Below are 26,377 nucleotides of genomic sequence, written 5' to 3'. Positions count from 1 at the left end.
CTTCCTCCTCTCCTCTTGAGTAGAGTCCTCTAGCCTTCCCATTAAAATAGAACAAAACTACTCATAGATGCTCTGTCAATTTTACCTTTCTCAAAGATCCTTAAAGATATTAAGGTTATGAGAAAACACCTGTTTATTATTCCCCTATTAACATGCAAACAAGTCAACCCCACATATTCCATTTCAATTAAACAAATATGGTACCTTTCTATGTTTCTCCTGGTGTCCATTCCAGAATGTATACTCAGATCTGGCTTTTTCATTAGGATTGTTTGGGTTTCCTCTATTCCCTTAAAAGTCTATTTTCCCCCACAAGGTTATCCTTTGTATTGGAAGTGACTCTAAAACTAGTCCTCTCTAAGTTTAGGTTTAATGTTGGGATGATATGATACCCTCATGAATCTTTGAACAGTTAACAAAGGAGGATTTACTTTGCCCTAACACAATATGTATATACATATGATGCAGTGCTACTTAGCATCTCTAAATATGAGCCCCCTTATCTCCATATGGAAAATCATCTGGAGAGCAGGGCAGCACATAGCAAAGGACATGGTAACCACAGTGTTCTTAAGAAATCCATGAAGTCTGAGGAGCCCAAGTTGCCCATGACCGGGATTTTTTATGTCTTTAGGTGACCAGGAAGCTGGGCCAAACAAGTTCTAGTAGTAGTCTCTTTTTGGAAGAATGCTAATCCCTCAGGATCAGGGAAGAAAAAGTCTAGACCTCTGTTTTGGAGGGCAAAGGAAAAGAAACTGCCTCAATGAAATGGTGGTGAATACTAGTCCTTGATTGTAAGCTTTATCTCTTACCTTTTAGAATATCTTCTTCTAAGCTCCCCTTTCCCCAGCAGAGGCAGGTACTAAGTCTTATGTGATGATTATTATGGCTCCTGGATACTTAATTACTTTTTGCCTGCTTGTAAGTTTTTGTAAAAAAAATTTTACCTGTAAGTATTGAAATGTGATTTTCATGTTCCTCGGAGTTTTCATTTTTAGAAGGTGATCCGTGACTTCTTTCTATTTTCACTTTTTCCTTTGGTTCTAAGAGTTTCTTGTAGCTAACATTAATTTTCCTTTACATAGATTACCCCTACATTTAAAAATTATGGTTTTCAGATGTTTTGCTTATTTTTAGATGATCTCTCCTTGATCTATTTTCCAGGCCAGTTGTTTCTGATAAAACATTTCTTACATTTTTTCTGTATTTTTTCTAATATTTTGTTAATAATTCAATATTTCTTGATGTCTTATTGAGTCATTATTTTCTGTTTAGCCTATTTTGGTTTCTTAGTGTATTCAGCTCTTCTTTGAGATTTCCTATTGATCTGACCACATCTCCCTTCTCCCCCTCCTCAAAAAATTCTTCTGCCTACCCTTCCTTCATCTCTGGGATCAAATGTAAGATCTTCTATTTAGGATTCAAAGTCCTTCAAAACCTATCCCTATCCTTCAGGTCACCCTACATGTTATACCCTCCTCCTCCACCCCATCCCAAACTCTGCAATACAATTAAACTGGATTCTTTAATGAGATACTCCATCTGCTGATTCCAGGCATTTTCAGTGACTGTCCCCCCATGCCAAAAATTCTCTGCCTCTTCATCTCTACCTCCTAACTTCCTTCAAGTTCTAGATAAAATCCCACCTTGTATAAGCCTTTCCTGATGTCTCTTAATGCCTTACCTCTACTGATTATCTCCAATTTATCCTATTTCTTGTTTGCATATAGCCGCTTTCTTGTCCCCCATTGGACTTTGATCTGGAGAGCAAAAACTGTTATTTGCCTTTTCCCAGTGTCTCCAGTACTTAGTACAATAGCCAGCACTTACTAGGAGATTAATAAATACTTATTAATTACCTGACCGAATCAAGAACCTCCACCTTGCCAGCCCAGCACAAAAGAAGGGACTGGGGACAAATGTGAGGAGACTATGGTAACCAAAGGGAAGGTTCGACCTAAAGCTATGGCCTGTGAGCAGAGATCTGGGATATTTAGCCACATCCCTTTTGACTAGAAGGGTAAAGACCTTGGCTAAATATTGCCCTTCTCACCAACATCCACTTTATAGAAATATATGGGTATACATGTAAAATTTTTTGCTTTTTTTTAGTCTTTTTTTAGTTGTATCTGACTCTTTGCAACCCCGTTTGAGGTTTTCATGGCAGAGATACTGAAGTGATTTGTTATTTCCTCCAAAGGAGGGACTGAGGCAAACAGGGTTAAGTGACTTGCCCAGGTTCACATGGCTAGTAAGCATCTGAAGCCAAATTGGAACTCAGGAAGATGAGTCTTCCTGACTTTGGGCCCAGTACTCTATCCACTGCATCATCTAGCTACCCCAATGGAAATATATACACATACACATATACACATATATGTGTGTGCATATGTATGTGTATATGTATATATGTGTGTGCATATATATACATATAAACATCCATGTACATACCACATATGTATGTGTGTGTGTAGATATCATTCCCAGTAGCTTGAAACTTAAAATACTTAAATTGACTTATTTTTTAAAGGTAGGGTGATCTAATTGGAAAGAAAACTAATTCTAAAATTTTAATGAAGGGTGAGATAGAGAAGAAAATCATTTAAAATCTTTACATTTTACTTTCTCCATCTAAAAACATTATATCTACTTCATATGCCAAGAGGTGGGGGAAGGGCACATACACACTTAAGCCTCATCTGGAACAAGTCAGTAAGTCAAATATCATTATTTAGCACCTTCTAGAAGCAAAGCACAGAGTTAACAGCTGGCAATAAAATATAATTAGGGGAAAAAAAGACACTCCCTGTCCTCAAGAAACTTACTTTATAAGGCATGAAGACAGCATATGAAAGGAAGCTGAGATATACACACAAAAGAGAGCTAGAGACAGAGGCACAGAGAGAGAGAGAGATTCAAGGGCTAGAGTGAAGTCTTTGGATTGAAGAAGTAGGGTGTGGTAGAGGAAATATGGAGCATAGCCTAGAAAGGAATGAGACAGGGCTGGCCTGGGCACCCTCCCTAAATGCAGATTCTTTCAGTTTTTTTGTATTCTTCATATTTGTCATATCTTCAACAAAATAATATTGCAATGTATTTATAGAGCATAATTTATTCAGCCAATTATCAGTACTTAACTGTAAATATTGTTTCATTTATTTGCAGTTACAAAAAGCAGTTATTACTATTTATACAATTAAGTCTTTTTTTCCTATTTTATGATGGGGGGGTGGACATCAGTGATGTAACTGATAGGGTCAGGTGTGATTGGTCTTGGAACTTCCAGTGCTTATTTGGCATACTGCTTTCCAAACTTCACCATCCTTCCACCACCAATTGAAAGAGATTACCTATATTTCCACAGTGTGTATACACACACACACACACACACACACTCAGCCAGCCTTATCATTTTGGGATGTTTTGACTATCCATTGGCTGTAAGGTGGCATCTTAAAGTTGTTTTGATTTTCCTGATTATCAGAGAACTTAAAATATTTTTTCTCATAGTGGTTAAATTTTATTTTATTTTATTTGTATAGACTACAAAATGCATTAATGTCCATTATCATCTGCCATTTGCGAGCAGATAATTTCCAGAAAGAGTCTCTCTCCAGAACACCAGCCTGGCCCCACATCCATAGTCCAAGGAAGATCTAACCAGACAACTAACTCTCTTTACAGGTGCTCCAGCCTCTATTTCCTCAGCAACTACAGCCAGGAAAGAAAGTTTGTAGTTGCTGAGAAGAAAACAAAATTCTCACCAACCAAGTTCATTGTCAAAAGGCTCAACCTTCATGGAAATAAAACCAAGATATATTACCACCTACCTCACTACTACGTCCCGAGGCCTTTAAATTAAAGACCTTACCTTTGAAACCTACGTGTGTTATCTCCCTCATTAGAGTGGAAGATATGGAGAGCATGGACTGTTTTGCTTCACTACTTACATTCCTAGAGCTAAGGACAGAACTTTGTGCATAGTAACCACAAAGTAAATGCTTTTTATTGAATTAGTTAATGGATCAATTAATTCTGCCTCTCCATAATTGAAACAAGTGGATTCTTGAACAAGAAAGGATGTATTTTTTCTTGTAGTTTTAAATGATTTTCAAAAAATTCTGCTCACTGCTCCAATTCATTATTGTCCGTGATGCGACACCGCCGTTCTTCACAATTTGTTCCTAGGAGTTTTTCCTTGTATTCTTGTCAATTTTTCTATGTGAATTTATTATTTTGTCTAATTCTAGGAAGTATTACTCCTTAATTCTAATTTAACAAAATATCACCTGACGTGGTAGGGTGTGGAAATACTGCCTAGTTATGAGACCATCAAAATCCTGAACCTGATTCTTTACACTGATTTCATAATGTAACATTCATCAACCTACCTTTAAAAAGCAAAATATTTTCAATCCAGGAATTTTTTCCCCCAAAGGGTAAAAAATATAGTTACTCTGTTTCTTCTTCAAAAATCCTCTTAGATTTTAAATTAAGGAGAACATTTTTCATTAAGTGAAGAAAGAATTAAAGAATGCAGTGGTTTTTGTCCTTGCACTGAACACAGTGACTTCTAAAACCTAGGCACTCAATAGTTAATCTAATTGAATTAAATGGAATTGAATTGAATCTTTAAGTCTGCCGAGCCACATTTTCATTGTCACTTTCATTCTCTGGGCTTCTGTTTAAATATGATTTCCAAGTGAAAAGTTTCAAAAAAGTCTCATTTGAAGTAGTAATTACGCTAAAATAAAGAGAACTTTCTAATTGGGTCATGTACTATGAATTTATGGTTTCATTTGGAATTGAAGGAGAACAGTAAATTCTCTACTCTTTCCAACCTTTGTTCTGAAAAAAACAAGGAAACTTTTTAGTATTTCCTGTTTGAAATGAAATGTGCCCTTCAAGTTACAGACACCAGACTCCAGCAACTGGAGCCCAGGAAATGATGTCATGGCTTGGTTAATGAATATACCTGAGTCACCTGGGCAGGGAAAGACACAGCCTTCTGTACTGTGGGAGAAAGCAGCCAGGAAGTTTGGGAAGGAAAGGAAAGTAGAGAAACCAGATTTGGAGAATTTAGTTGGTAAAAGATGGAAAAGGAGAACAGTTCCCCTTGGGAAATGGGGCTGCTGAGAACTTTTGACTCCAATGAATTCATTAGCTGGGAGAAGATCGGTTCAGGGGGATTTGGACAAGTTTACAAAGTACGACACATTCACTGGAAAACATGGCTAGCAATCAAATGTTCTCCAAGTCTTCATGTAGATGAGAAGTAAGTAACTTTAAGTGACTTGTTTTTCTGAAAGCTGTCCTTCTATAGTGTGATATTTGTACTTAAAATGTGCAAAAATGATACTTTGCCATCAGGAAGGCTTTTTTAAATCAATTACAAAGGAGAAATTGTTTTAAACTTGCACAGTATAACTACATTGTTTCGATGTTTAGGATAGCTTTCTGGATTTTAGGGGATATTTTTTTTTTTTCAATTTGTGCTAGAGTAAATGTAAAGTTATTTCTGGACTCTTTCAGTAGCAATAAGCATTATCCTTCCTGACTTTCTGTAAGCGATTAGCAGTCAGTTTTTGCTAATTTGATGGTACATTTAGACTATCTAAAACGTGCTTCTTGGTACAATTTTTTTAAGCTTAAACTAGAAAGACTGTGTAATTTAACATACCGTTTTCTAGTTCTAAACTATCAAATTTGAATTTAGTTATCTCAAATTTCATAGTTCAAGACTTTTTGATTACTTTGTGTAGTTTTTTTCACACTGATCTATGCATTTTTCAGGCTGCTAGAGTGCAGATTTACACCCCCACACAATGCCCAGCCCATATGAAGCACTTTAAAAAAAAAACCAGCCAGATATGAAATGATTATCTTAAGCATGTTAGAACATGATCTCAGAAGACAAGTTCTGGCTAGGGTAAAAAAGTACAATGACTTAGTGTGTTTTGGAATGGAAGGTTTAGAACCTTTCTTCTTATTTATTTATCCTTTGTGTTTTGTGATTTGTATGGTAGCTTTTGGACATCCTGAGAAGTCAGTTTACATAGGTCTTTGGGTTATTACTGCAGTACTGTATCTTATAATCCATTTTGCTCCTTTTAAATTTACTCTTTAAATGCCAATCAGTATGAGCAGAAAATTATCCATGTGGGCAGCCATAGGCTTGATTAAAGTTAAGTAGGCCTTTTCTCTGAAACTAGACATTCTAATGTTTTCTCTCCACGTCTCATGACTGTCCTGAGAGGTTGGAGAAAAAAAAGATTTGTGATGGGGGACATAGGGTGGATTTTTCGTTGTGAATTTATGACTGTTTTTGTTTGTAGATATAACAATATCTAATCAAGATTCTAGACTTCATACCTTTCTCAGTAGTATGTAGTCCTAAAAAATACTTCAAATTGACTTAGCTTTTAAAAGAAAGTGGTCTAACTGAATAGAAAATTGTGCTAATTTTGAATCGTTGATGAGGGAGTTTTTGAAGAGAAAAAGAGCATTAAAGATCTTTGCATCTCAGTTTCTCTATCTAAAACAGATAATACTTTCCTTCAATCTACTTCTAGACACATTAAGAATTGAAAAGACATTTTGAAAGGGTTTTGAGTCATCAAGCCATCAAGTCCAGTCCGTGACCTAAGTTTTAGGGGACACAACTAAAAGTAGTTTTATCTAAAGCTCAGTAGTAGCTTAATTTAACGCATGAATTTTGTAGGTACATCAGGTAAATGTTTAAAATTTCTGCAGCACAGAACTCTAAATTTTTCATTCATACCTGTAGAGATTCTCTATCTGACCTGCTGTGGCTTTTAGCCATAACCTTGAACACAGGATGTTTTAAAATTTTAGGATCAAATGTAGCAAAAGCTTACTAAGTAAGCTAACAAGAAGTAAAACAGCTTTTTCATTCTAATTCAAGCAAAATGAAGGGAAAGGTCCTTTAAATCCCATGTATTAACTGGTTCCCCTTCTAACTGGTATTGCTACTTCTGCTAACTCAGCAAGTATTTATTTAGATACCTATATTCAAGGCACTGAACTAAGTGCAGTGCAGAATAGAAGGAAAATCACTTTGCTTAGGAAACGACGTGTTTACAGCTCCTCTAGGTACCGTTTTCTTGCTGCTTATTTCAATTATTATTTGTTCCATGACCAAAGAGCACCTTTTTAGTAAGCCCTTTCACGATTTCTGAAGTGAGCTGTTTTTATTAATAAATTGTAGATGTAACCTGTGAGTTGGACAATATGTATTTGGCTTTAGGGAATGCTTCTAGGGAGTGTCATAGATTAGTGAATCAGCGATAGCTGGTCCATAATAAATGGTCAACAAACATTTACTGAGCTTACTACGTGCCTAGCACGGTGCGTAGAGCTAAGTATACAAAGGAAGGTGTAATTCAGTCCCTACCCTAAAGGATCTCCTGATCTAATTTGGAAAGACTATACAGAAAAAGAAGCTGAAAGGGGAGAGGGGCGGGGAGGTGAGGTTTCCCAGCTTGATGAAGTCCTTTTAGCCTATAGCCAGGATGGGAAATGGTCTGACATGGGAAGATTTTCAGAGTTAATTTCTTCTTGCAAATGATGAGTTTCTGGAGATCTTGAAGTCCAGTAAAGTAGCAGAATGGAAAATGATCAGGTCAGTTCCCTGGGCACTCTCCTTAGGTGGTGGGAGATCTGGGAGGTCCTCTTCATTGTCTACCTTCCACCCTCTTCAGTCTCTGGGAAGGAGGGGCCTGCTGAGGAGGTATGTCTATGCTTTGTAGAAGCTTACATTCTGCTCAGGGAGGAAGATATAACACATTTAATGTTAGTGTAACACAGACGAACTATCCTGACCCTCACTGCATGAAGGCCAGGTAAATTATATTTTCACCACCCTGCCTGAGGTTCTCAGATATCTTTGTAGGGGAAGGGGGGGAGGGGTGTGTCTATACTCTGCAAATGCTCCGGTCCTCACCTATGTTGTTCCCTCAGTTGTAGGGACTGGTCTTCTGCATCTAGCCACTGACATGTCATATTAGATTTATTTCAAAAGGTAATAATCACAAATATGCAAACTTATTCCCCTAATACTTGGGGAGCATGTACTATCTCAATGAGGGAAGGTGAGGGTATAGAAAGGGATTATTAGCTCAGTTCCTATCGAGCACAGTCCCATTTCCAAGCCTCAAACTCACCTTAGACTCAAGCTTCTCAGGGCTTCCATAATAGACTGGCTGCACCATCCTACCTACAATTCTAGCTCCTACATTGTCACTGTGGGTCTGACTCCCCTATCCAGTGGGTGTTGCTGCCGGGCACCTGAACCAGAGAAGGACAAACGAAACACATCAGAAACAAACACCTCTAGGCCCGTGTACTGAAGCTAGAATAAAAGACAGAACAGGAGAAGTCAGTCAGAAAGTATCAATAAAACCTTTTTTTTAAATGCACATAAGAAAACAAAAAGTGCTTAAGTAGATAAATATTGTTGCTTTGCTGAATTTAGTGTGTTGATGTAGATATACTTAGAAAAATTAAATTCAATTTCTAATAAGAGCCTCACTTGCATATTGTGTTTGAGTTCACAAAGAAATTTTAACTTAAATTTGCAATTAATTTAATTTAACATTTCAATGCCAATTTTATTTGAGTAGTGGAGAGCATATTTTTAAGGCAGAATTTGACCTTTATTAGGATAAATAAATAGAACTTTTAGAGAATTTAATCTAGTCATTGCATTTTGTGTTCCTTCCGAGAAGGAATTTGGCTGTTTAAAGTAAGTCACTTGGGATTCTTCTGAGCATGCTCGAAAAAATGTTTTGTCCTTTAGTTAGAAAGTCATTCCTGCCCTTCCCAAAGTGGGCAGGTAGTGACTTGTACGAGGTAGCTGGGCAGCTTTGGAGGTCAAAAGTGTCCCTAAACAGGAAACACTTCATTTGCAGTTTTATGGAAAGCAGAAAAGGAAGGGGTAGAATGCAACTGGGTCCTATGTTTAAGAACATAGAATCTATGGTAAAGAGAAAGGCTGGGCTTTTTTTTCCTTTTTTTAAAGAATCAAACATTTGCAAGCGATTTACTTTATTACATTAATATTTCTTTTCTTAAGAATGTTATTTCATATTTCCTAAATAAGGTAAAAATGACAGTCTCTCAAACCTGAACTTGAGAGCCTGCTGTCTGCCATGGAGTAAGGACAAACTGGGTTCAAGTCCTGTCCTTGACATATACCAGCTGCATGCCCCTGGGCAAGGCCCTTAAATGATCTGTGCAACCCTATACTAGAACACTATAAATTAAAGAGAAAGTGTAGACTTGCACTAGGACTGGCATTTTCATCATCTAGGAATGAAATCACAGGTTCAATACCCATCCCTAAAGTGCCTATTAGTTTTATAGGTTCATCTTGGCACTATTTTTAGGTAGTGTGTGAAATTTACAACCACAAATACCCATTAGTATGGTGTGTCCATCTGTCTGTGCCCTAAGATGGCTTCTCCAGTGTGGGAATAGTTTCCCTGAGCTATTCCTACAGTCTCAAGATCCACAACTGTAGAGGTAAGGCATCTGGGGAAGTTTGGTTGACTTTGTACTAAGTTCAGATTTACTTTCATCTGCCCAGGGCCACTATAACACTATAGGACCTGTGATCATATTGGTGGTAACTTTGGCCCGTGGCTGCTTATCTCTAGGGTGGCTAGCAGGTGAACCAGGCCTCCTATAGCTGCTAAACTGGCTCCTACTCCCCTGTTTCCCACTCTTTCCCAACTTTGACTCTGGCTTAGTCACTACCTCCATCTCTGTGATAAGGCTTTGACCTGTTACCTCAGGGCATGTCATAATTAATGGAACTGGTCCTATTGTTGGTGAGGTCTCCAGTGCAGGCATGTGTGCTATGCTGTTTAACACTTTTGTTTAAAAAAATGAACTCATGCTGTTTAAATTTTTAATGTTAAATTTTTAACTTTAATTAAAAATTTAAATTTTAATGTTAAAAATTAACATTTTTATTTTTTAAAAAAATTGAACTTGGATGAAGGAGCAGGTTGCATGTTCAACCAGTTTGCCAATGTGACATACCTCAGAAGTATAGACAATGCACAGGAAAATAGAATAAGGATCCATAAAGAAGAGAGGGCTTGCAGGATGGAGGGATATGATTGCTGCTTTCGGTATTCTAAGCATTTCTGTGCAAAAGAAGGACTGAATTTATTCTGTTTGCAAGGGGACAGAACCTGGTAAAATGGATACATCTGGTGCAGTGGGTGAAATGCATTTGTTTCTTAAATTCTGAGCATTTGCACAAATAGGAAACTCCAATAGTAAGAAGAAAAAAAAATATACATTATGGTTTTGCTTCATGTTTGCCAAAGGGTCTAGTATAATAAGCCTGGCTAGTAAGGACAAGCCTGAGTAAACTATGAATTGTAACTGCAGTGGAGTCAAATGGACAAACCCATTACTTGGACCTTTTTGAAATAGCTGTCATGGGAACATTTCTGAGGTTCTTTGGAAAGCTTGGGAAGAGTAATTGGATTGGGGGGTGGAATAGAAAACTCTAGCTGAAAGGCATTATCTAACCTTTTTATTCTGTGCGTGTGTGTGTGTGTGTGTGTGTGTGTGTGTGTCTGTGTCTGTGTCTGTGTCTGTGTGTGCGTGTCTGTGTGTGTCTTCTAAGGGTGGTTCCCAGGATTTTTTTTTCTTCTGAATAGTTCTTTGTTATGCACACCCTGTTTTTTTTTTCTCTCTTCCTGTTTTACCATTATAATACAATGCCCCCAGGACCCTATTCTTTCCCCTAGCCTAAAACAAAAGTTACATGAAGATTTTTTAGGTACAAAATCTTCTTGCCTTTTCTTATTTTTCCTAGATAATTCTTTGAGTACTAAAATAGGAATCAGAAAACCTTTTAGGGCTGCCACTAATTTATATGATATAGGACAAGTTATTTTGTGTTACTGGGACTCAATTTTTTCATCTGTAACATGAGGGATTTGAATTAGAAACTGTCTCAGGGTCCCCTCTCCCAGCCCTAAAATTCCAATTCCTTGTATTATATCACCTTTTTTTTTAAGTCTTACATATTTTCACATTGAACATAAATTCCATGTGAGATTTACCAGAAATTTACCATTAAAGTTATCCTATTGAAGAAGCTATTTCTTCATCTGATTCAGTCAAAATGTCACATTAGTAGTCCTTGCAGGACTTCTGAGGCTTACCTTCTGAGAGTTACTTCAAGGGTAGAATATGAAATATAAGTGTTCTTGCTTTCAAAGAGGCATAATAATCTTACACTTATGGAGTATCCTCAGGCAGATTTGGTATCAGGCTCCTCTTGATCTCATTTTAGATTTTCTTGGCAAAGATGCTGAAGTGGTTTGCCATTGTTTTCTCCAGCTCATTTTACTGATGGGGAACTGAGGCAAAACAGGATTAAGTGACTTGCCTAGGGTCATGCTGCTAATAAGTGACTGAGGCCAGATTTGAACTCAGAAAGATAAATCTTCCCGACTCCAGATTGCCCTTCTATCTAACTGCTTTGGTAGGTTGGTAGTTCTTAAAGAAACCATTTAATGCTTTCCTTTTCTCCACTAATATATTAATTAACTTGATATATAACCTTTAAAAAATAAATTTTATTATTTTTGATTTATATCAATTAAATTTCCCAATCCCCTTTTCTCTTCAGAGAGCAATACCTTATTTTAAAAATATTTAAAACAAAAGAGGAAAAAAAACATTTCAGTCAAAATAACATATCAAAGAAGTTTTAACTCTGTAGTGTTCCATACTCTTAGTTCCCTACCTCTGCAAAAAAAAAGCATAGGGAGGTGGCTTCTTATGAGCAATATTAGTCATTATAGTTTCATGGGATTCATTTTTTTGCTTTGTTCTTGTTTTTCTTTTTTTAATTACATTTTTAATTTACATTGTAATCACTATTTTCTCAGTTCTGCTTATTTCACTTGCATCAATTTATTTTAAATGCGCTCTTTCCATGCATCTTTGTATTTCTTATTTCTCACAGCACAGTAATGATCAATTAAATTTCATGTATCGTAGCTTTTTCAGCCATTCCTTATTTGATGAATATATGCTTTGTTTTCTTTTTTTTTTTTTGCTGCTGTAAAAAGTGATGCTTATAAATATTTTGCCGTTCAGGAGGCTTTTCTTTTTGTCCTTGATCTCTTTGGGATAGCAGAATCTCTGAATCAAAAGGTACAGCTAATTTTATTCACCTTTTTTTTGCATAATTCCAAATTGTTGTTCAGAATGATTGGACAGCTTCAGCTCCATCAACAATATGATCAAATTGATTTAAATTTTTTTTTCAATGAGAAAAAATTTTTTTCCTTCCCCACCCCTGGAGCGGTGGGAAGGGAAAAATAAAATCCTTATAACAAATATGCAGTCAAGAAAAACAAGTGTCCACACTGGTCATGTAAAAAAAAAAAGTAAATGATCTCATTTAGCGCCCTGAATCCATCACCTCTCTCTGTAGAGAATGGGTGAGAAAATTATTTTATCATCTGTCCTCTGGAATGATAGTTGATCATTATTGTGACTTTGTTTTTTACAGCATTATTGTGTAAATATTTGGTGTTTGTCACTTCACTCTTTATCAATTGATACAAATTTTCCTTTTTTTCCCCAAAACTGCTTCTTTCATCATTTCTTTTAGCGCAAGGTATTCCATTACATTTATATGGCATAATTTGATAAGTCATTTCCCAATTAATCTCTTTGAGGTATAAATAATTTTATTTCTGGGTAGTCAAAAGGGTATGCCCAGTTTAGTAACTTTTTACGCCATGTTTCCAAAGTGCCTGTTTCCCACAACCCCTTAAACAGTTTGCCATTCTTATTCTCTCTCTCTCTCTCTCTCTCTCTCTCTCTCTCTCTCTCTCTCTCTCTCTCTCTCTCTCTCTCTCTCTCTCTCCCTCCCTCCCTCTCTCCCTCTCTCTCTCTCTCTCTCTGTCTCTCTCTCTCTCTTTCCCCTTCTCTCTCTCTCTCTCCCCCCCAACTCCTTTTTCCTTCCTCCCTTCCCCCCCCCTCAAACTTTACCCAATCTCATGGGAACCTCAGACCTGCTGCAGAAAAAGCTAGAAAATGTCTTTGACACGAAAGTCATAGCAGTATGATGAAGCTCTATGAAACCGTTCCTAATTCCATTTCTCCATGTCCTAGAAACAGTGTTCTTTCCTCCTCCTACGTTTCTTTGATAGCTGTTCAGTTAGCATTCTCTTATTTTGTATTAGAGTTATTTGAGTCCCTGTCTTATCTTTCCAAATAGATCCTGAGGGGCAGGGACTATGCCTTAATCATTTAGTATTTCCAGTGCCTAGCTTTCTACCTCAAATGCACATAGTAGACTTTTAAAACATTTCTTAAATTGAGTAAGAGAAGAATCTTTTTTAAATCTTGTTTTCAAATAAAGTTCTATTTTTTTTTTACAGTGGGACTAAATTTTCTCAAGGTCCCATTTACTTACATAATTCTATGTATTATGGTCATCTTCTGCCACACAGAACTTGTTTGTGTAGTCATAGGTGCTTTTAAAATTGTTTTGGGGGTTCCGTTTCTCTTCCAAATATGACTTATCAATTTCCTAAGACAGTTCTAAGCTGGCTGAGTAGTTTTTAAATAAGTGCTTAAGGGATCAAGTTAAATACTCCTTAGACTAATCACTAATCACTACTAATAAAACTTAGTAATATTTCAAATAAAGTACTTTGGGGGTATAGCTATACTGAATATCTTTTAGCTCTACAGTAAACTAATGATCCATAAAATGTAATGTTATTGTGTGTTTATGAGCAATACTGAATGCATAATATAAAAGATATAGTGAACCAAAACATAGACTTCCTTAGAAAATTTTGTACCAGTAAAGGCTGGGTTCCCATTTTAACACCAGCATCATCAGATTATTTGTAGGTTCAAAAGAGATTAAGATCCTTTTGTAAAATTTAAAAATGCTGCGTTATTTTTCTTGAATTTATCAGAAAGTTGTATTTTGCTTATCACTAAGAATGTGCTTTTCAATAGAAGTTTAAAAATTGTTTAAATGAATGAATTGACCACTTAAGAACAATCAAATTAAAATTATGGTTGGGAAAGAGATAGTCACTCTCAAGTCTTTTTACAGATAGGAAACTGTTGCCCAGTGAGGTTTGGTGACTTGTCTATAATGGGTTGCTGAGAATGATGGATTATTTGTATTAGTGATCTGGGAAGTTCTTTTTTAAAGCATTATTTTTACTATCCAGATTACAACATTCAGAAGTTTTTAGAATATAACAATGCTAAAGAAAAATTTCTCTTCAGGTCATTTAGCCAGTAAAGAGGCTTAGAACTGAGACTCCTACCCTAGAGTCTTTGAGACTATGTACGTATGTATGTATGTATGTATACACACATACACATAGATAACTTCATAACTTTCATAACATAACATAACTTTCGTAACTTTTGTAACATACATAACTTCATACACATAGATAATATTTCAGTAAAAATGCTTTTCCTTATAATTCTACATATTTTGTTTTGTGCATTTGATCTTATTTTATCTGCTATAGTTGGTCCATTAATAGATACCTTAATCATTTGTTGTTTCAAAATGCATTTGTTTAACAATTGGTGAAATACAGATAGATGAATGTTCTTGATTTTAGTTGTCTCTGACTCTTTGTGACTCAGTTTGGGATTTTGCTTTTTGATTGTTTTCTTGGCAAAGATACTAGAGGGATAGTGCATAGAAGAATGATTTGCTATTTCCTTCTCCAAGTCATTTTACTCAACTCCAAGTCAGTTTCCTCATCTGAGGCCAATAGGGTTAAATGACTTGCCTAGGATTACACAGCTACTGTCTAAGGCCAGATTTGAACTTGGGAAGACAAATCTTTCAGACACCAGGCCTAGCACTATCCACAGCTAGCCTTTGTCTTATTTAAAGTGAAGAAAATCTATATGTAAATAAGGTCTTCAGACATTTTTTTCTAGATTACAAGAGCACAACTGTTGGAGTGGGATTTGAGCATAAATTATAATGGAAATTAGAATAGAAAGGGCAAGAGAATGTTTTAACTTTGATTTTTATGTCCCTGATACCTAGCACAATGTCTGTAATATAAATTCTTCCCTCCCCCAAATTTATTAATTTATTTCTTTTCATTTTTCAACAATCACTTTCATAAGTTCCAAATTTTCTCCCTTTCCCTCCCTCCTCCTTCCCTAAGACTGCAAGCAATCTTACATGGGTTCTATATGTGCATTCCTATTAAACACATTTTCACATTAATCATGTGCCATAGAAGAATTAAAACGAATGGGAGAAACCATAAGAAAAACAAAACATAACAAAGAAAAAAATAGTCTGCTTCATTCTGCATTCCAGTTTCATAGTTCTTTCTTTGGATGTGGATGGCATTTTGCATCATGAGTCCTTTGGAAATGTTTTAGGTCCTTGCATTGCATTGAAAGGCTGTCTATCAAAAACAGTCCTTGCACGCTGTGGCTGTTACTGTTTATATAGAATGTTCTGGTTCTGTTCATTTCACTCAGCATCAGTTCATGTAAGTCTTTCCAGGTTTTTGTGAAGTCTGCCTATTCATCATTTCTTATGGTACAATAATATTCCTTTATATTCATATACCACAACTTGTTTGGCCATTCCTCAATTGATGGATGTCCTCTTAATTTCTAGTTCTTGATCACCACAAAAAGAGCTGCTATGAATATTTTTGCGCATGTGAATTCCTTTTCCCATTTTTAATGATCTCTTTGGGATACAGCCCTAGACACTTCTATTGCTGGGTCAAAGTGTATGCACATTTTTATGGCCCTTTGGGCATAGTTCTAAATTGCTCTCTGGAATGATTGGATCAGCTCACAGCTCCACTAACAATGAATTAGTGTTCCAACTCTCCCTCAACATTTATCATCTTCCAGTTTTGTCATGTTAGCCAATCTGACAGGGGTGATGTGGTACCTCACAGTTGTTTTGATTTGCATCTCTCTAATCAATAGTGACTTAGAGCATTTTTTCATATGACTGTACATAGCTTTAATTTCTTCCTCTGAAAACTGCCTGTTCATATCCTTTGACCATTTATCAATTGAGGAATGACTTGTATTCTTGTACATTTGGCTCTGTTCTCTATATATTTTAGAAACGAGACCTTCATCACAGATACTAGTTATAAAAATTCTTTCCCAGTTTTCTACTTCCCTCCTAATCTTGGTTGCATATGGCTTTGTGTAATCAAAGTTATTCCTTTTATAACTGACATTACACATTGAGAAAGTGTGCTAGATTGCAAGCATGCCTAAGGCTCTGTATGTGTCCAGAGGTAATCACTCAGGGATATTGACACCTTCCTCTCCCTTTGATTCTCTCCCTTTCTCCTGATCCTCTTCCTGCTGTCTGACCATTCCTTCTCATTCTTTGCCAGATAATCATCAATGTTTCAATCTCCTCACTGATCGCAGGCTCTACTTTCCCTTCCCTAATATATTTTGTTCATCCATTTTTATTTTTTTAATTCTGAACCTAACACTAAATAAAATTAGCTTTTCCAAATATATTATGCAACAAAGAAAGGATTGTCGACAAAACTGTGAATGTCAGTTGTGTAGAGTATGCTTTTATTTTTAACTATATACAGTTATCCCTTTTAGGGGTACAGGATATCCATGAATGTGAAAAACCACAAATAAGTCTAGGCCCCACCCCAAACCTTTATTTTTTAGTAGTAATTCTGAACATATTTAACACAGAAAAAAACAAGCAAAATCACGCACTGCACCCATAAAAAGTTGCAGTTTCTAGCTGAAAGAGGTGCAGAATCTTTGCTGCCAGTTATCTGCAGCTACAACTGCTTCATGAATTTTCTTCCACAGAAAGTGCTAGGAGAAAATCATGTGACTGAATCTAGCCGTAAAGGCACCAAGGGGAGGCATTCCCAAAGAGGGTGTGAAAGCCCAGAGTTCTTTACCATCCAAAATAAAACTACAGAGTAAGTTTATGTATATATACTTATGGTAGTAAATTATGAATGAATGATATACATATATAGTATCTGTGCATTTATGGATTTTTTGCTGTTGAATCATTTTTCACTCATGTGCAACCCTTCATGACCCCATTTGTGGTTTTCTTGGCAAAGGTACTGGAGTAGTTTGCCATTTCCCTCTCCAGCTCATTTTTCAGACGAAGAGCCTGATGTAAAAGAGGGCTAACTAAGTGACTTCCCCAAGGTCACAGAGCTAGTAATTGTCTGAGGCTGGTTTTGAACTCATGAAGATGAATATTCCTGATTCCAAATCCAGTGCTTGACATCTGTGATTTTGCACAGTACTCCACAAATTTCCCATTTAATTATTAATGGCCAACCTGGGAATAACCAAAACTACAACTGTGAAACCTGTGAATATTGAGGGAATGAACTGCTTATCTCTGATTCTTTGGGACCTTTCTTCTCCACAATATTTTTCAGGGGAGGAGAGAACCCTAATTCTAAGTCTGCTCTCCCTACCACTCCCAATGCCTTTGGTGAAGGCGGTGGGGATTGAAGGAACTTGTAATATGCTTAGCCAAGCAAAGCAAATTCTTGCTTTGGTAGCGCCAAAAAAAGAAGTATGTTTATTCATCTTTAGTCCATCAGCTTTATAGCCACTGGCAAGAAGTCAGTAGTCAGTCATTTGTTAATGACTAGTATGTGCCCGGCACTGGGCTGAGCAAACAATTAAAAAAAAGCAGTCCCTGCCCTCGAGGAGCATACAAATACGGGAAGATGACCCGCAAAAGGAAGTTGAAAAACCGAGATGGGCCCTGGAGGAGTGGATGAAGCCCGGGGGGAGATAGAAAAGTCTGGGATGTCTGTCCAGTCCCATCTCCTCCAATGGAGGAGTTTAGAGCTCCACCCTCCAGTCCAAGGAGCAAAGGTTGTGAGAGGTGTGAGTAATGAGGCTGATTGTACCTTGAAAGATCATGAGATTGATTTCTCAATGATGAGTTTACTGGGGGCATGACAGAGAAGTTAAGGAAGTCTAAAATGAGTGCAGCCAGGTGGGAAATGCAGAGATGATGTAGTACGCCTCATCACCTCTTCTCTGGAAACTTGGTTGCTCATTAAATTAATCAGAGATCTTCAGTCTTTTAGTTGTTCTTCTGTACGATGATGTTTTTATTACGTAGATTATTCTATTTATTCCCCTCACGTCACTCTCCAGCAGTTGATATAAATCTTCCCAGATGGTCTTTCATTGTTTCTTACTGTGGTATATTCTATTGCATCCATATAACATATTTATTCAGCACCTCCAGAACTCATGGATGCCCCTTTAGTTTCCAATTCTTTGCCACTACATAAAGAGCTACTATTGACGTTTTTTTTATAAATATAGATCTTTTTTCCACTTTGTAATCTCTGTAATACATAGGTCATTCCCTTTACTCAAGAATCTTCAAAGGTTTCCTGTTGTTTCTAAAATAAAATAAACTATGGAGATTTGTATTTATTTGTATATTTATTATTTATATGATTATAAATATATAAATATTTATATATTTACATTTATTTATATTTGAAGCCTTGGTTGTCAGTCTGGTTGTCAACTTTTCAGAATTAATTCATATTGCTTTCTTTTACACACTTTATATTCCAGCCTCTGTTTGGTATTCTACTCCAGCCTTAGATGCAGATGTGGCCTTTCTTGCCCATGTCAGCTTCTCTCCCCACATGGCCCCTAACTCTCTTCTGCTCCTTTCTTCTCTAGCAATTTTCCCAACTATCATTATCACTCTTCAACTTCTCCCCTTCTCGAGATCTGTTCCCTTATTCTTTTGAACAAACTTGTCCCATCCATAAAAAACAAACCAAAAACCCTTGCTTGAGATCCTACCAACCCCACTAGCTATTGCCCTGTATCTCTCCTCCCCTTTATGGATAAACTCCTTGAAAAAGCTCAATATTTCCAGGGTTCTTAATCTAAGTCCTTGGAAATCTGACGTCAGAAATTATCATTCAAATGAAACAGCCATCTCCTCAATTACTAGACATGGGGTAATTTAATTCTCTCCTCTTTAAATTTTCATGACCTGGTGTTTCTTGTATCATTCCTATCATTCCATAAGATTTTCCTTTATTGGTTCGTGAGAGTCCACAAAGGGTCTGTATTGGTTCTCCTTCTCCTTTTACTCCATACTGTCTCAACAGATGATTTCTTCTGTTCCTATGGTTAGTCAGTCAAAAAAGCATTTATTAAGCATTTACTATGTGCCAGGCACTGTACTAAGCACTAAAATACAAAGCAGAATGCGGGGGAAGACAGCTCATAAAAAAGGCAGAAAAGGGAGAGGGAGGTAACAAAGGCATCTGGGGTAATGGAGATAGAAGTTAGAATGCCACTTGCAGGAGATCAAGACATAATTACTCTGGATTCTCCCCTTAAATGGAAGTTCTGGGAGAAGTCATCTGACCAAAGGGAAAGGCTGAAGAGTCAGCTGGTGAATTCTTGAGCTGGAGTGAGACTTGGGGGTGAAGAGCTGGAGCATGGTAAAGTAAGTTCTTAGGTTCAATTATCATTTCTATGTAGATTATTCCTAGATCTATATCAATCTTTCCCTGTCTTCTCACACTTTACTCTCATCTACATACTCTTATGATCTGGTTGCACTGACCCACTTGCAATTCTCCACACACCCACCTCACATCTCCAGGCTTTTGCATTGTCAGTCTTTCATGTCAGTCTTTCAATGCTCTACCCCCACACCTCCACCTGACTTCAAGATTCAGCTTAAATCCACCTTCCAGGATCCTCAGCTGCTACTGTCTTTCACTCTCAGATTATCTTTCATCTAGGTCTTTACATCATCTGTGTCTTGAGTATATCTAGGTCTTTATATGTAGTTTTCTTCATTTGAATGGAAACCTATTAAGAGTGGAGACTTTTTTTTCCCAAAGTGCTGCTATCTCCAGAACTTTGCACAATGCCTGGCATGTTGTAAGCACTTACCACATACTGGTTGACGGTTGACTGACTTGTTTCCCAAATTTGTTGTGTCTACTCTCCATGCCCTTGTATAATAGTCTCTTCTGATTGTGGAATGTATTCTCTTCTCATTTTTGCCTCTTAAAATTCTTAGATTTTTTTCAAAGTTTAGCTCAGATCTTACAGGGAAATATTTTTTCTTATCTTGGTAGGTATTACTGTTCTTAGCTATCTCAAATTATCTTGTATTTATTTACTTGTGTATAGTTATATTCCCAATTTCAAGTAAGCTCCATGAAGGGCAGGAACTTGAATTTTTGTTTGGAGATTTTCAATATTTACTGCAGTGGTTTTTGTATTACATAGTAAACTCTTATTAAATGTTTATTGAATTTAATTCAATTGAGGCTCCGAATTTCTTTTTCAGAGAACGAATAGAACTTTTGGAAGAAGCCAAGAAAATGGAAATGGCCAAGTTTCGCTACATTTTGCCTGTTTATGGCATTTGCAGAGACCCTGTGGGATTGGTTATGGAATACATGGAAACTGGGTCACTAGAGAAATTACTGGCCTCGGAACCTTTACCATGGGAACTCCGTTTTCGGATCATCCATGAAACAGCAGTAGGCATGAACTTCCTGCACTGCATGTCTCCACCACTCCTCCACTTGGATCTCAAACCAGCAAACATATTGTTGGATGCACATTACCATGTCAAGGTTTGGTCTATTACTGTTTTTAATTTGGTGACTGCACTGTCAGGTGGGAGAAAGCTGTTCTGCATAAGTGTTTTAAAAAGCAGGTTTAATCCCTTAGATAATCTACCATGGGATGTAATTGTTAATTCTGTATAAAAGGAAAAGGTTTAAATTTTGGGCCTTGAGTCAGGAAGACCTGAATTCAATTCAAATTCAGACTCAGATACTTATTAGCTCTGTGACCTTGGGCAAGTCATTTACCTCCATTTGCCATAGTTTCCTCATCTGTAAAATGGGGACAATGACCCCTTCTTCCCAGGGTGTTGTGAAGATCAAATGAGATAATAATTATAAAGCACTTAGCACAGTGCCTGGCATATCATAAGTACTATAGAAATGTTAGTTGTTGTTGTGAGTTTCAGTTATATGGAATTTTGGTTACTGGAAAGAATATGTGCAGGGAGTCTCCAATTCAGGTGACAAGAACAAGGCATAAGGATGTGGTTTGGGAAAGGGTATTGCCTATTATGCTGTCTTGCATACTTTGCACAAGTGTTTGCCTCAGAATACAGTTGATTTGACAATTTGAGGTCAATCTTGCTCAGAGTGATTATCAATAGTAACAATTTCTGTATTCTTCCCAGCTTGATTTAGTTACTTTTTCTTTTGTTCATTAAAAGGGCCATTCTCTGGCTACTTCTTAAAGAGGCCTATTCACTCAATGGGTACTACCTCCTTCTTAAGCAAGTACCTGAAAAGGCTAGCCAGCCTAAAAAGGCCAAGATCTCCCATTGCATCCTGGGCCATCTCCAGTCATCCTGATGAATATCTAGTCAATAGACCCAGATGGCTCAGGAGGAGAAAGTGAGGTTGGTGACCTTACCTCCCTCACTCAAAACAAAATCAAGTGCATGTCATGTCATCATTTCTCTGATGTCATGGTCTTCTTCGAAAATGAAGGGCGAACACACACACACACACACACACACACACACACACACACACACACACACACACACACACACGCACACACTGTAGCCTACCTATACACTCCCACCCACCATTGCTTTCCTTTCTTCAAGAAAATCTTTCACTAGACCCTACCATTCCCTCAAAATATCATCCTTGATTTCACCTCCCTTTCTTAGCCAATCTTTCAGAAAAGGCTAGCTACTTTAAATGCCTTCGTTTATTCTCCACTCACTCCAACTCATTGACCCATGGCAAAATGGTTTTGATCAAAATCAAAGTTGCCAATGATCTCTTAATTGCTGTATCTGATTGATGTGGTCTTTCTGGACCTCAGCCTCCTTGACCACTCTGTAGCATTTGACTCTTCGGTGTCTTCTACTGGATACTCTCTCCTCTCTGAATTTTTCTGATACTTTCTCTTTGTTCTCCTATCTTTTTAATTACTCTTCGATCTTCTTTGCTGGTTTATCCTCCAATAGAGGATATAGACTCTCTATCATACTATGGTATTCTCACTGTGGTAGAAACCCAACTGTGGGTCTTCTCCAAAGTTCTTTCTTGGTCTCTCTTTTCCTTATAATCTTTTTCTCAGTAGCTTCATCAACACTCATGGGTTTCACAGAATTGTAGAATTTTGAGTCAGAAAAGACCTTAGCAGACATCTAATCTAACCCAAAGGAATACTTGCTACAAAAATATCTGATAATTTACCATCCAGCTTCTGCTGGAAGACCTCTAAAGTGTTGGGGGGGAACAGGGAGGAGTAGTGGAAATCCACCACCTGGAAGCAGCACTTTTAGATACCTCTTTTTACTGGGAAATTTTGCTTGCTATCAAACCAAAATTGCAACTTTCTTCCATCGTTCCTGGTTTTGCTCTAAGGCTCCAAAAACAATAAGGCATATGCCTTCTCTGTATGACAGTTTTTCAAATACTTGCACATAACTATCATGGCTCCTTTGAGTAATCTTCTCTAAGCTAAATACTCTCCTTTCCTTCAATCTATTCACAAAAGTCAAGGACTCAAAGTCTTTTACCTTCCTGGTTTTATTCCTATGGATACTGTCCAGCTTGGAGACCTTTGGTACTCAGAACCAAGCACAGCATCCCAACTAACTTTTGAGGAGAACAGAATATAATGAGACTATAACCTCCCTATTTCTGGAAACTATGATTATCTTAATCCAGTCCATGATTGCTTTAGCTTTTTTGGCTGCCACTTCATCCTGTTGATTCATTGAGCTTGCAACCTACTCTTTATGACTGGTGCTTAGTATCATTCCTGGTACAGAGTAAGCTCTTAATAAAGCATTGTTGACTGACTATTCATCTGGCCTCAAATTGGTGGAAGCACCATTCCATTGCATATCAGTCCCCTGGAATGGCTCCCCCCTATTTGCTGGGGACAGAGATGCCATTCATTTCTGTTCCCTCTACCTATCTCCTGGCCTGGCTTACTTGTAAAGATAGATGAGAAACATTATTCTCAGATTCCTCTCCTGGTCACTTTCCCTGAACTGCCTAACACTCTAAGAAGATAGCATCCTACAGCAGAACTCTTTTTCTTCGACTGCTACAATTAACAAACTTCTACCTAGTCGTAGCTTCACCATTCTCCACTTCTCCGTTATCTTCCACCCAATTTCCTCAGTGTTTTGTTTTAAAATTACTCACCCTTTCCACTATGCTCTCTGGAATGTGTTCCTTAGATTACAAATTTGATGTCATCTTAAATCTTTTCCTTTCACACATCTTTCATCTTCTGACTCTCGCTAAGTCCTAACTGCTTCCTGATGATAGCCTTCCTGGCCACCCTTTCCATCAATGATTTTACCTCTTTTCATTCTCTTGGACTGGTCAAGGTGGGACAGTTAGAATACTCTTTACTCCCTAGTGCTACTTCCAGGGTCTCATACTATCATCACTCAGTAACATCTTCTCTTTTAAGATTTACTCAATATATATCAACAACCAGTGAAAATTCTGGTAGTGTGGTCTACCAGCCTCCAAGACACTCCCTTTCCCTCCTCAATGAGTTCAGTGCCTGCTCCACAATCTTTTTCTCCTCTTCAACTCCTCCCCTTGTATTAGAGGACTTCAAGATAGAGAGATAGATGATAGATATAGATATTCCCTCAAGAACTCTAGCATATAGATAGAGATGGAGATATAGAGAGCTATATAGATGATATAGATAAGGTTCTCAAACATCCTAGCAAATAGATAGATTTAGATACTCCCTCAAGCACTCTAGTATATGGATGGATAGATAGATGGATGGATGGACGGATGGATGGATGAACGGACAGACAGACTCTTTCTCTCTCCCCTCCTCTCTCTCTCTCTTGCTCTCATTCTCACTGTCTCAAACACCACAACCTCTGAATTCCTCAACTTACTCATTTCCCATTACATATTTCTCTACTACACCATAGCTACATACTGAATTGGTCATACTCTCCTTCTTGCCATCACCCACACATGCTCCCATTTCCATGTTTATGAACTCTGAATTTCCCTTATGTTGGTATCCCACTTCTCCCTCTGTCTTACAACCCCAAACCCCGTTCTTTGCCCTCACTTCAACCTCCAATCCCTTCACCTCATAGTTCTTTCCCAGGACAACTTTTCTATGTTGGCTACACTCTCCTCCCTTACTTAATCTTGACCCAGAGTGAACCAGTTCAACTTTACGTTGTCCTCTTCTCTTGATTCCCTTTTCTCCATTATAATTTCATTGATCTTTCCCTATCTATCCTCAACTTCAGATAAACTGTCCTAAGTCCACTACACATTTACGTTACACAATCAACTGGGCCCTCACTGAAGCTGGTTATGTAGATATAATAAACTCAAATGTCCAAAATGTAAATGATTAGTTTTTCCCCAAAGCTTTTCTTCCTCCTCCTAATTTCCATTACTATTGAGGGTGCCTGACTAAGACTCTTCAACCTAAGTGTTATCCACTACTCCTCACTTTCTTTACTTCCCTCCACCCTATGCCCCCTGCCCATCCAATGTGTCTCCAAGTCCTGTCAGTTTTACCTTTGTGACATATCTGCTATATTCCCCCTTCTTTCCTCTAACTGCCATTACTCTGGTGAAAAAAACCCCAACACCTCACACCTGAACTACTCCAATGGCTTACTGATTGATTAGTCTTTCTGCCACAAGTCTCTGCTCACTTCAGCCCATCCTCCATTCAGCTGCCAGAGTGGTCTTCCTAAAGTGCAGGACTGACTCTGTCACCCTACACAAACTTGCAGTGCCTCCCTCTCCCCTTCAGGATCAAATACAAAGTCTTCTGTTTGGCATTTGAAGACATCTGCCCCATTGCACTTTTCCAATCTCCTTATACCTTATACCTCTCGCTTATGCTCAGATCCAGTGACAATGACCTTGATTTTCCTACCACAATAAGACACTCCCTCTCCCCTCTTTGACCCTTTTGACTATTTTCTCTGGTGCTCTCCTATGCCTAGATTTCTTATTCTCCTCATTTCCACCTCCTGTATTTTTTTAAAAATATATTTATTTTTTAGTTTTAGTTTTCAATATTCACTTTCATAAGTTTCAAATTTTCTCCACCACTCTCCCCTTTCCCCTCCCCAAGATGGTGTTCAATTCAATATAGGCTCTACATATACATTCTTATTAAACATTTTCACATTAGTCTTGTTGTTTAGAAGAATTAGAAGATATTGGGAGGAACTATGAGAAAGAAAAAACAAAAAAAGAGAGCAAATGGTATGCTTCGACTTGCATTCAAACTCCATACTTCTTTGTCTGGATGTGGATGGTATTTTCCATCACGAGTCTTTAGGAGTTGTCTTTGCATTGCTGAGAAGAGCTAAGTCTATCAAAGTCAGTCATCACACAATGTGACTGTTACTGTGTTCAATGTTCTCCTGGTTCTGCTCACTTCACTAAGCATCAATTCATATAAGACTTTCCAGGTTTTTCTGAAGTTCACGTATTCATCATTTCTTATAGCTCATAGTATTCCATTACATTTATATACCACATTTGTCCAGCCATTTCCCAATTGATGGACATCCCCTCAATTTATAGTTCTTGGCTACCACGAAAGGAGCTGTTAAAAATATTTCTGTACATGTGGGTCCTTTCCCCATTTTTATGATCTCTTTGGAATATTGCCCCAGAAGTGGTATTGCTGGGTCAAAGGGTATGCACATTTTTATAGCCCTCTGGGCATAGTTCTAAATTGCTCTGCAGAATGGTTGGATCAGTTCACAACTCTAGCAATAATGCATTAGTGTTCCAATTTTCACACATCTTCTCCAGCATTTATAATTTTCCTGTCTTGTCATGTTAGCCAGTCTGATAGGTGTGATGTGGTACCTCAGAGTTGTTTTGATTTGTATTTTTCTAATCAATAGGGATTGAGCATTTTTTCATGTGACTATAGAGAGATTTAATTTCTTCCTCTGAAAACTGCCTGTTCATATCCTTTGACCATTTATCAGTTGGGGAATAGCTTCTGTCTTCTTTTGGCTTCCTTCAAGTTTCAGCTAAAATCCCACATGTTACAGGAAGTTTTTTTTTTAATCTAACTCTTTAATTCTAAGACCTTCCCTCTGTTGATTGTCTTTAATTTATTCTGCATGAAGCTTGCACACAGTTATTTGCATCTTTCCCATATTAGACTATATGTACCTTGAGAACCTTTCTTTGTCTACCCAGGTATTAACAATGGCACA

General features: G+C 37.4%; 1 protein-coding gene across 1 annotated transcript in view; it reads left to right on the top strand.

Annotated features, from left to right (window-relative positions):
* The first annotated feature begins 4,990 nt into the window (after positions 1-4,990).
* Positions 4,991-26,377, top strand: part of RIPK4 (receptor interacting serine/threonine kinase 4) — a 57,741-nt gene continuing 36,354 nt past the window's right edge. Inside the window, exons 1-2 of the mRNA XM_072614766.1 lie at positions 4,991-5,275; positions 20,414-20,705. Of these exons, the coding sequence (XP_072470867.1) occupies positions 5,094-5,275; positions 20,414-20,705 (474 nt within the window). The 5' untranslated portion in view covers positions 4,991-5,093. The remainder of the gene's footprint in view (positions 5,276-20,413; positions 20,706-26,377) is intronic.

Source organism: Notamacropus eugenii, chromosome 5 (assembly GCF_028372415.1).
Source record: "Notamacropus eugenii isolate mMacEug1 chromosome 5, mMacEug1.pri_v2, whole genome shotgun sequence".
Taxonomy (NCBI): Eukaryota; Metazoa; Chordata; class Mammalia; order Diprotodontia; family Macropodidae; genus Notamacropus; species Notamacropus eugenii.
This window is presented reverse-complemented; position numbering and strand designations above follow the sequence as displayed.